At 36.7% G+C, this 12,382-nt stretch overlaps 1 protein-coding gene across 5 annotated transcripts in view; it reads left to right on the forward strand.

Annotated features, from left to right (window-relative positions):
* Positions 1 to 12,382, forward strand: part of FOCAD (focadhesin) — a 327,910-nt gene that overhangs the window by 112,201 nt on the left and 203,327 nt on the right. For all 5 annotated transcript variants that reach the window (XR_009552025.1, XM_060199634.1, XM_060199636.1 and 2 more), the window contains one exon: positions 918 to 1,175. Coding sequence is in view for 4 of the 5 variants with exons in the window: in XM_060199634.1 (XP_060055617.1) it covers positions 918 to 1,175 (258 nt within the window). In the remaining variant the exon portion in view is untranslated. The remainder of the gene's footprint in view (positions 1 to 917; positions 1,176 to 12,382) is intronic.

The raw sequence follows: 12,382 nt of genomic DNA on the forward strand, positions 1-12,382 counted from the left end.
TCTAATAGCTATTTTATTTTTTCTTTTAATTTCTTTATTAGTGTAGAATCTTTTCAATTAATCTTTACTTGTTCCAATGCCATCGATCTTGTTTTATTAATATTATTTATTAATAATTTAATATTGATTTATAACATTATGAAATAACAGGGGTATAATGCCACAATATTCCCATCTTCAGAGTTCTTTGTCCCCATTCCCTCCATTGGATACTGCATTATTTCTCTCCTGGTCACAAATATGGGTTGATATATATATATTTATTCATTTTTTTTCTATGGTCCTGCCTTCAATGCTCCAGAGGTTCCAGGACTCGGAGAAATACGAATTTTAAAGAGAATAGAGGAGGTTCCTTACAGTCTTAGAGCTTAAGGAAACAATAAATAATTACTATTATAACCAAGTATATAATACTTGGGAGCTTGGTTTACTTTGAAAATTCCATGGGTAGGCTTTATCATACCAGATTTGACCTCACCCTGATTTATATCATTTAATACTAACTGTAACTAAGTATATTTTAGATACTGACAGGATCAGTTGATTCTGACCCATATGGTCCAAGGTTCTAGGTACATAAAGTTATTTTTAGAAATGATTTAATAATTTAAGCCCTATGTCAAAATTCTGGCTTATAATGATGCTAGGGATTGACCCTGGGACTTCAGAGTCTCAGGCATGAAAGTCTTTTGCATAACCACTGTGCCATCTCCCCAGTTCACGTAATAACTACTTTCTTTTTGTGACTTCCTTTTAACTTATATACATAGAGACTGGTTTGGGGTGGGAATTGAAAAAACTATTGGGAGAATTTATTTCTTACAGTGAAATAGAGAAAGAAAATAAATGTCAGACATTTATTTCTGATAGATTTATTTATCTAACTCACTCAGGCTTTCTTATGTTTATTTTTTCAGTTGTCCTGCAAGCTTGCATTCCCCATAACCAACATGTTTGGTTCAATACTTAGTACCTGGAGAATCCTTGATGTATTAAGTGAAGAGTCTGCAGCAAGTGATTGGTTGGCTTCAGTAGAGTCCTTGATCCCCATGAATACTGCAGTCCCTGTGCATGTTTTTCTTCTGCTGGCCTACCTCCTTATTGAAGATAAAGGGGCAAATCTTCACCAGATACTGAAGGTCACTACAGAATTAACCCAAGCAGATTCTTCTCAGGTGAGAAATTAAAATAATGAAATGATAATAGGGTAAAAGTTGTTGGGATTATATATATATATTTTTCCCCCACCAGGATTTTTACTGAGGCATGGTGCAGTCATTTTTTTTTTTTTTAAATTTTTCTCTAGATAGAGTGTGAGAGATGAAGAGGAGAGAGAAACTGAGAGAGAAAGAAAGACACCATAGCACTGCTCGTGACATTCAAGCTTTCCCTTTGCAGGTATACTCATGTTTTAGCCCTGGGCTTGAACCCAGTTGTTGAGCATAGTAAGGGCACACATGTTGTGTGCCCTTTACCTGGTGAGCCACCTGCTGGCTTCCTATTTTGACATATATATATATATATATATTTTTTTTTTAATTTATTTTTTATTTAAGAAAGGATAAATTAACAAAACCATAGGGTAGGAGGGGTACAACTCCACACAGTTCCCACCACCCAATCTCCATATCCCATCCCCTCCCCGATAGCTTTCCCATTCTCTATCCCTCTGGGAGCATGGACCCAGGGTCGTTGTGGGTTGCAGAAGGTGGAAAGTCTGGCTTCTGTAATTGCTTCCCCGCTGAACATGGGCGTTGACTGGTCGGTCCATACTCCCAGTCTACCTCTCTCTTTCCCTAGTATGGTGTGTCTCTGGGGAAGCAGAGCTCCAGGGCACATTGGTGGGGTCTTCAGTCCAGGGAAGCCTGGCCGGCGTCCTGATGGCATCTGGAACCTGGTGACCGAAAAGAGAGTTAACATAGTTAGCTGTATAGTATTCCATTGTGTATTATTTTGATATATTTCATTTTTGGACTCTTCATCATCTTTTTTGCTTTGTACTGTATGTCTTAGTGAATTTATTTCACTTTGGAAATTTATCACACCTTCTATATCCCATCAATAAAAATTTTTTTAAAAATCATATCTTAGCTATGGTAGATATTGCTGCAATAAACAATGGGTAGATTAAGATTCTTTAGGGATTTTTTTTAATTTAAAGAACTGTTTTTAAAAGAGTTATTTTTATGTGAGATAGAACAAGAGAGTTGTATTGACTGCCCAGCTTTGTTGGTTCTAGGAACTGAACCTCAGACACTGGGATTTTTGGTCTGCAAGTCCTGTGCTCTAATAGTGAACTGCCTTTGTACTCCAGATAAAAAATTCTGAGTTAATTATGTCATCTTTGGGTTATGAAATTTCTGGGGCATATAATCATTTAATTCTTAATTTTATTTTTTTTCCATGCTATTTTTTTTATTCCATGCTATTTTCAATGTGGGGTAATTAATATAAGGGACAGAATACTGAAATACTATAACTGTGATTCAGGTGTACCAAAGTATTAATTATCCAAATGCTCTGGTCTCCTTTTTTATTATTTATTTATTTATTATTATTTTTTGCCTCCAGGGCAAAAAAGTTATCACTGGGGCTCACTGCTTGCACTATGAATCTACTGCTCCTGGCGGTCATTTTTTTCCCCCCAATTTTATTGGTTAAGACAGAGAGAAATTGAGAGAGGACAGGGTGATAGGGAGGGAGAGAGAAAAATGGACAACTACATATCTGCTTTTCTGATTGTGAGGCAACCTCCTTGCAGGTGGGTAGCGGAGGCTTGAACTGGGATCCTAGAGTTAGTCCTTTCCTTTCATACTACCTGTAGTTAACCCGGTGTGTCACTGCTGGACCCCGGCCTCCTCCTCTTCCCTTTCAGCCTCCACCCCCACCCCAACAAGATAGCTTACTAAACTCCCACTATCTAAGCTGAAGTTCTTGGTAGGTTTCCTTTGGACACTTCATCTTTTGTATACTTAACCTAGTAGTCTTATTAACGTAGTCTTTCTTGTAGGCATGAAATGAAGAAGCTTGTGAGGCAGTAGAATGATTTCTCAGGTCTACTTAGGTATTTAAATGTTTACTTATGAAGCAGTGCTATGAAGTGAAGTCAGCATGTTTTACTAACATATTATTTCTTGAATGTTTATGAAACAAATGTGAACAAAACACACAGTGTAATTGTGTTGTTAAGATGGATGACATTGGGGGCTGCATTCATTGGGGAAACTGACGATCCTTCCTAGCCGACTGAATCCATATGGATCCCAGTCACTTTCAAAGCCAGCAACAAGCAAGCAGCTCCTGACAGCTTTCAACCTGACCTGTTGACTGGCTACGGAAGAAGGGAAAACGCTAGAAGAAGAAGGGGGCTGCGTGGTTGGACACCTGGTTGAGTGCACATATTACAATGCGCAAGGACCCTGCTTCTAGCCCCTCATTCCCCACCTGTAGTGGATAAACTTCAGGAGTGGTGAAGTAGGTCTGCAGGCGTCTCTGTGTCTCTCTCCCTCTCTATCTCCCCCATCCCTCTCGATCTCTGGCTGTCTCAATCCAGTAAATAAAGAGAATTAAAAAAAAATGATGTCAGATGTGCACAGGGGATCGATCACTCAGTGATTACAATACAGGGTTTGCATGCATGTGACCTGTGGTTCTGATACCCGGTGCCATATTTGCTGGAGCAGTGCTCTGGTCTTTGTCTCTTTCTCTGTCTCACACCCTAAATAAATTCACACATAAATAAACCTGCCTTAGGCACTGGATGCTGGCACACCTGGCGCACCTATGGGGGGGGGGGGCATTTCATAAATGATAGAACACTGTTGCAGATATCTTTTCTCTTTCTCTGTCTCTTTCCTTCTCCCTTCCCTCTAAAGTTTTCTCTGTCTCTATCAAAAAAAGAAAAAGGACAAAAAGTAAAGGAAAATATTATTTTTAAAAGGAAATAAAGCTGTCTTAAAAAAAGATATATGATAGGGACAATGAAATAGCTCGCTTAGAGTAGTGTGCTACTTTGGAAGGCAGCTATGCTCACCATTGTTCCACCAAAGCTTGTGTAGGCTAGTGTGCTCTTTTGCTATCTGTGCAAACCAGGATGAGCCCAACTCCCACCACATTGTAGGAACATTTGATACTGTTCTCTCTCTCCCTTCCTCCCTCTCCCTCCCTTCCTCTTGCTCTTTCTCTTTCTCTCTCTCTCCTCCCCCCCCTCTCTATCTTCCTCTCTCTTTTTTAAAAAGTTGTATGATAGATAAAATTATTTAAATATACTTACCCAAGTTCCTGCAGTGGCAATATCATTAATAAGAACTTTAAAGTCAAGGTATTTAATTCCTTTTGAAAAGGACAAAAGGAATGTTTTAGAAGTAGGATGTAATTAACATTTTAAAGATTTTCCATATGATGTGACCTTGTCATATAATTTCACTGACATTTAGCTATAAGAACAAAAAACAGACAAAAAGAGAGGACTGGACATTCTGCAAAAGCAAAATTTCAAATTGTTCATCAATGCTTAGTGTAGTTTCAGTGAAAATGAATTAGGGTCGCAGTTATTGGAATAACTTCTGCCTTTTAAATTAACTAGACTACATAAAACTAATTCTTACTTCACATTTATTTGTCCTTTTCTTACAGAAGAAGCTATTCTAATTCATTCATTGGCTCAAATTCATAGGGTAGATTGTATCTAAGAAAAGTGTTGGACTGCTAATAATCAGAAAGTAAATAATCTGGTAGTAAATGCACAGATTTTGATTTTGTCTTCCACCTCTATTTTGGTGGTCACTTAACTTCAATCCTCAGTATTAGAATTTATTGACTTGTAACATGGTTATGTAAGTCTTGTATTTGTATGACACCTTGATTTATTATAAGAATACTAGTGTAAGACTTTCTGAAAGAAAATATTTGGTTTGAAAGAGATATGCTATGCATGACACACACATATACATATTCACACATATATATATATTATTGGCTAGGCAACAGTCATTTATTTATAAATAAAAAATGGGTTAACAGGAGTCAAGTGGTAGTGTAGCGGGTTAAGCGTCCATGGCGCAAAGCGCAAGGACTGCGTAAGGATCCCGGTTTGAGCCCCACCTACAGGGGAGTCAACTCACTTCACAGGCAGTGAAGCAGGTCTACAGGTGTCTGTCTTTCTCTCCCCCTCTCTGTCTTCCCTTCCTCTCTCCATTTCTCTCTGTCCTATCCAACAACAATGACGATCAATACATCAATAACAACAACAATAATTACAACAACAGTAAAACAAGGACAACAAAAGAGAATAAATAAATATTTTTTAAAAATTAAAAAATAAAAAATGAGATAACAATATATTTGATTTTGTTTGTAGAATTTGGTTCAAGTCTTTCTGTGTCATTTCACTTCCTAAGACTGTTTTTTTTTTAATGATAGACAAGATTGTGGGGTAAGAGGGCTACAAGTACAATTCCCACTACCAAGTTTCAACCCACATTTGACTCTCTGATCTGTACCATCTCTTTAATGCAGACTTCATAGGTGATAGGTCCCATTCTATGCCATTTTCTTCAACCCATTCCATATACCTGAATAACAAGGGGAATATTTTGAAAGTGGTAGAACAATGCATGATATTCTAGAGGATAATAGAAGAGTTGTAGGAAGCTACTTTTTCACTGCTGTGTGATTCTACATAATTTTATAGGAATTCTTAGACTGCATATGCAAATATATGTATTAGACTACACATATGAGAATATGTAGATAGAACAGCTAAAAAATCAATTATACTCTCTTTTGGAAAGCAAACTACGTATTAGTGGTTTTTAAACCAGATAAAATGTGTTTTCTTCCTATGTTTCTATTTAAGGTGTTAACATTTTGTAGCTAGATTAAATACATAGTCTAGGTATCTGAACTGAACACTAACCAGAAAGATTATTAATTTTGAGACAGACTGATATGTTCTAAAATACAGTCCCATAATAGCTTAGTATTTCAACTTCAATGAAATAACTCTATATATGTGTACATTAGTATCTTTCTTCCTCCTCTCACTTTTCTCCTTCTTCTCTTTTTTCCTTCTCCTTTCCCCCTAAATTTTTTTTAATTAACACAATAAAGAGACCAAGAGAGAGAACCAGAATGTCACTTTGGTATTTGTGATGCTGGGACTCAAACTCAGATTTCATTCTTGATGGTGTAATACTTTATCTGCTGGGCCACATACTGAGCCACATGGTATTACTCTCTTTTATGCTGATTTATGAAATGAAATACATGAAGAGGACAAGTATATAAACTTAGACTTTAGAGAAGAGCAAATTTCTTTCTTAAAATTTGTTCCTACTGGTGAACTTAGTGAACTGAGTTTTGTGGGACTCAGTGTTTGTCTTCAGTGCCTGTTGTTTGAGGCTAGAGTTGTTTATTTTTGTCCATATTTTACAAATCTGAGCTATTTTATTTCCTAATTAAAGATTTGCAGGCAGCTCTGGGTTCCCCGCCCCACTGGCCACAAGGGACTAGGATGAGAGCAGCTCCCCAGGGAGTCACAGGCTAACTCTGCATGTTGGGGGCCATTTGGACAGAGAGAATCTCAGACTCATTCAACTCCTGGAGGGAAAGGTGGGCAGAAAAGACAGGCAGATATACCCCTAACTGGGGGGTGGGGTGGGGGTTGAGTTAGCCATTAACCCAAACATAGAGCAATGCAATGTATAGTCACAGACTATTTGATCACAACTAAAAGATTACCATACAAGGTTTGGTCACAAGCTTTATAATGTACATTTTTCCAGAGGTAGATTGCAGGCACTTTAGGGCAGCAGGGGGGTGGGGAAGGGTGGCAGCTGAGCAATCAGGATGTTTGTTGGCAGTTTTTAAGTTAACCACACACAGTAATCTATGGCTTCTAATTAAAGAAGGAAAAGGGGGAAGGTGTGACATGTGAGAGAGGCGCCCATGTGTAGGGGAGTCCAGCTGTCATAAATTCCAGAGGTGGGGGGACCAGCCATATCTCAAGGGTGGGTGGGGGGGTTGGGGTCAGACCAGCTCAGACCTCATGGAAACTACAGCCTGGACTTTTCCAGGGCAATGGGTCCAGCCCCCAACACAGATTTTGCTTAATGGGAATGACTGCACTTTTGATAATTTTATTTTGTCCTTTATAATATTTTCAGGAATTACTTTTTTCTATCTGTAAAGTGCACAGTTTTGAGCTATTTAAAATCATTTCTGTGACTAGGTTCATGCCTCATGACTGGTCGTTCTTTTAAAACTCAAATACTATGAAATAATAAAAAGTTGGCTATCAGAGGGTAGAATCCAGTGATAGTTCTACACTCCAGGTCATCAGCCATATTTTAACATTGAAAATGAATAGGAAATGTGTGAAATTTAATGGTCTGTAAGTTACTGCTGTGAGAAAAGGGGAAAACATATTCTTTTATAGAACTTGTACAAAGAGTCTTTGGACACTTTGCACTCTGTTCTATTGTCACTGAATTCTATGAATTGCTACCATCTAAAGCCAATCTGCTTCCTGTGTTCCTCACTCCACAGCAAAAAAGAATCAAAAATGCACAGTGCTTTTAATAAAGAGATTTACAGATAACAAGTGCTGTACTACTATTCCCTTGTAGTCATAACATCGATTATGGTTAGAGCAAAATTAGGATGAGTCAGTCTGCATGAAATAGACAAAGAGAAACACAGAGCAAAACATTAGGTTAAGTATCTATTTAATCCTATGGCAATATATTTCTTTCTTCTTCTACTTCTTCTTCTTCTTCTTTTTTTTTTTTTGCAAACCTCACATCATTATCTGTAGAATAAAATGTTTTTAACCAGCATTTGAACTTTTTTACGTTATTGCAGTTTCTTGCCTGGAGTCTTGAGTTCATACTTAGAGAAGTAATTTTGTTTTCATTTCTTACCTTTTTTTTTAAAACCTGAGCACTACACAGCTCTGATTCATAGTGATGCCTGGGATTAAATTTGGACCACTGAAGCCTCAGGCACGAAAGTCTATTGTGCTGCCTCCTGGCTCAGTGTCTTGCCTTTTTTAGGTGTTAATTTTCAGTTGAGTCACTTAAGAGGAGTCTACAGATTATAAACTGATTAATATCACTCTTTGAGGGAATTGATTGGTTTTTTTCAATTCAACTCTGTCAATCAGTATAACACACACTCACTAACTTACTAATGTGAAACAACCATTTCTCTGTGAAAACTAAGTATCAGAAAGGGTGAGCAAAGGTGACCATGTTAAAGGTATAAGTCGTCTGGAAACTGAATAGGTCTTGGTACAGCCTAAGCATAACTTTAAATATTCTTAAATCATTATTAATAGTAGCTAGATATTTATACTTTACAAATAACAGTGAAAGGAAAAAAGTTAAAAACCTAAAAGGATGTCAAATATTCGCACAAAATATTAGGAGTCAAAATCCAAATAATACCAGTTACCAAAATTACTGTGAATTAATTAGATTATCTCATTACTAGATAAAAAATAAGATGATATTATCAAAGGTAGATAATCTAGAACCCAAGGTAGAAAACCCAACACAGGACAGAGAGACATTTTGTACTGTTAAGTTATAAAAATCTCAGGTCAGATTTCATACAGAAGTAGTCTCATTAAAGCTATGATAGTATAGACTTTATCTGATGTCAGTTTTACTAATTTTCAGTAGGTTCTGACCATTGTTAATTTAAGAATAGAAAGGTAATGTATTGTGTATAATAAATGAAAATTTAAAGCTCCTAATGTATTTAGAAAATACAGGAGTTTCCTGAATGCACTTGATTTTAGAATGAATAAAAGTTCAATACAATGACCAGATGAAGATCGTTATAAACATTCAGTTGCTGTTAATTATAAAAACAGTAAACATTGTCAGTATATAGAGTCAATTTTATTTTAAAAAAAAACGGATAGGAAGTATATCTTGAAGTATTCAATGCGTAGACTAACTGTTTGATATAAATTGTAAAACTTTAGCTAATCATATGTAATGCTTCCTACATATGAAATTCACTTTATAAATGTTTATCGTTGATTCACTTGAGGTTTAATGATCATATATTTGCAAGACATTTTTATCTCACTTATTTTCTTTAACTAGTTATATAGGTTCTGATTTTTAAAGAATTTATTTACTTATTTATTTATTTATTCATGAGAAAGATAGGGGAGAGAAAGAACCAGACATCTCTGGTACATGTGCTGCTGGGGACTGAACTAAGGACCTCACGCTTAAGAGTCTAATGCTTTATCCACTGGACCACCTCATGGACCACTTAAAGAATTTATTATCATACACTTATTGCAGAAAGATACTGATCAATTTTACAGGTATTGTTACAGGTTCAAAGGTAAAGTATGTGTCATGTTTTCAAGATTGATCACAATCTGTGCTTTATTGACTAAATCAGTCACAGGGCCCTTCAATAACCTGAATGTTGGTTGGAATGAGAACAATAGGGGCCGGGTGTTGGTGAACCTGGTTGAGTGCATATGTTATAGTACACAAGGACCTGGGTTTGAAGTTCAGGTCCCCACCTGAGGGGGAAAGCTTTTCAAGTGGTGAGACAGTGTAGCAGGTATCTCACTGTCTCTCTTCCTTTCTACCCCTTCCCTCTAGATTTATGGCTGTCTCTAGTGGGTAATTAAGACAGTAAAATTTTTAAAAATTCTTTAAAAAAATACATGTGGATGGGACACAGTCTTTTGGTGGTGGGAATGGTTTTTCTGTACACTCCTATCAATTTGCAGTTATATAAATCACTATTTAATTAATATGGGAGGGGAAATTGATTGAATGTCTCAAACTTTTTAAAGCACAGAATGAGTCTTTTTAATACATAGGCTGAGTCTTTGATACGTTGACTTTCTTAAAAGCTTAGACCAGGGAAAACAGAAGCAACTGGTGGCATAGCTATATGCAAATAATGTCAAAGGACATGAAATATGGTGAGGGTGTGTATGATACAGCAAATCCTAACAAAGGGATTCTTCAAAGTTAACCCAATTGCCAAACAATGTGATTATTGCAATAACTATCTATTGTCTTCTTAAACCCTAAGACAACAGGAATCTCCCACTTTGACTACAGATCCTATGTTTCTCCCAATCCTGGAACCTCTGGGGTGGGGCTCAATTCCTTGCATACTTCTTTCAAGTCAGGCCAAATGATATTGCATCTGCTGACTCCAATCTAATCAATGCAACAAGTACCATCTCAGCATGCTTCACCTCAGACTGTGTAACAGAGACATCAGGCATGGATTGCCAACCCTTCACCCTCACCACTTGGGTGAGACCTTTCCTTTCATGGTATTCTCTAATTCCATTCCAGGAGGTTCACTTCCTAACAAAGTCCCAGAACCTAGATATAGGCCAGGTCCCGTAAGATAGAACATATGTTCACATGCATCTATAAATTAGGGCAAAATATATACCGGAAAGCAAAAATACACAATAGTCTTTAGTGAGTCAGTATCACGTTCATAATGAAATAGTGTCCACTTAGACTTAGATACCCTCCTCACCTACTTCCTATTACAGTTCTCTCACTCAAAAAAAAAAAATGCATGTGTATTTGTGTATATATTTTTAAACTTACATTGTAGTGCTGGGAACTTGTGCTATTTAACCACTCCACACTGCTTTTTTATTCAGATAGAGAAACAAAGAGAAAGAGAGAGAAATCACAGCACTATAGCTTACCTTGGAGTTATAGCCCCTCCTTTTTGGTGCCAAAACTCAAACCTGCAATGTATGCTCCTTACCCAGTGAGCTATCTCTTCAGTCTTTAATTAGTTTTAATTTCTAGTTTTAAATAGGCTTATATGTAGCTCCCTCATTTAGAAGCTGTAATACCTTCTTGAACAAACTAATAGTTAATAAGTAAAACCAGTATTTACATATAGTAATTATTTATAATTCACTGTTATAGTCACTTTATTTGTATATATTAATAAATAAATTCAACACTCACCACAGCTATTTAAGATCAGGACAGCTACTTTCAGAAACTGGGACTCAGAATTTGATTTACTTCCTAAACATTTATAGTTAGTACATGGTGAAGTAAGGAGTTGAACTCAGCACATATGGTTCTAGAACCTGTTCTCTTTTCCAGTATGCAATATTATATCTGTAACTTTGATTCAAAACATTTATTAAATGTATTTTGAAAGAGAAAACAAAGTTGACCAGTTTTACATTATTTACATTGATTTGTTCCAGTCATTTGTACAAATCTTTTTTAAAAATTCATTATTTTTATTTATTTATTCGATAAAGACAGCCAGAAGTTGAGAGGGAAAGGAGAGAGAGAGAGAGAGAGAGGGAGAGAGAGAGAGAGAGAGACCTACCTGCAGCACTGCTTCACCATTTGAAAAGCTTTTCCCCTACAGGTGGGGACGGGGGCTCGAACCTAGGTTCTTGCACATTATAACATGTGCACTCAGCCAGGTGTGCCACCACCCACACCGTGTAGAGATCTTAAATGTGTGGATTTGCTTGAAATCTGACTAGATAGTAAATGATATGATTATTTTTGCTTTCATTATGCTAACTTGCACTGGCCCTCACATAAACAGGCAAACCACTTTTAGTCAGCTACTTATACCCAAATAGAACACATATACACAGAATCATGACCCATGAATCCTTTAATGAAAAGAGAGATTGAGAAGATCCTAGTCAATTAGTGTCAGCAAGTGTGCTTGCAATTAGGATAATTGCTTACTAGTAAAAAAAAATTTCTTTATACTTTTTTGCTTACAGTAATAATAATTGAGAGGTTCTAAAAATTTTCATAGGACTATTTTATTGAACAGAAAAGTAAGTTGTTGCTTTCTCCCTTATTTTGAAAAATGTTAACAAATTGTGCTGCTATAAACTTAGGTATACACAGATCTTTTTGGATGGGTGTGTTTGGTTACTTAGGATATATCCCCAGGACAGGAATTGCAGGGTCATAGGGTAGGTCCATTCCTAGCCTACTGAGAGTTCTCCAGACTGCTCTTCACAGGGTTTGGGCCACTTTACATTCCCACCAGTAGTGCAGGAGGGTTCTTTTGCCCCCACAACCTCTCCAGCATTTGTTGTAGTTATCCTTTCTGATATATGACATTCTCACAGGAGTGAAGCGGTATCTCATTGTCGTCTTTATTTGCATTTCTCTGACAATGACTCAGCATTTTTTCATATGTCTATTGGCTTTTTGGATCTCTTCTTTGGTAAATATTCTGTTTATATCCTTTCCTCACTTTTGGATGGGGTCATTTTGTTGTTGCTGCTGCTGAGTTGGTGAGCTTTTTATATATTTTGGTTGTTAGCCTTTTGTCTGATGTATGGCAAGTAAGGTGTCTCCTATTCTGT

Source organism: Erinaceus europaeus, chromosome 10, assembly GCF_950295315.1.
Source record: "Erinaceus europaeus chromosome 10, mEriEur2.1, whole genome shotgun sequence".
In the NCBI taxonomy this organism is placed as follows: Eukaryota; Metazoa; Chordata; class Mammalia; order Eulipotyphla; family Erinaceidae; genus Erinaceus; species Erinaceus europaeus.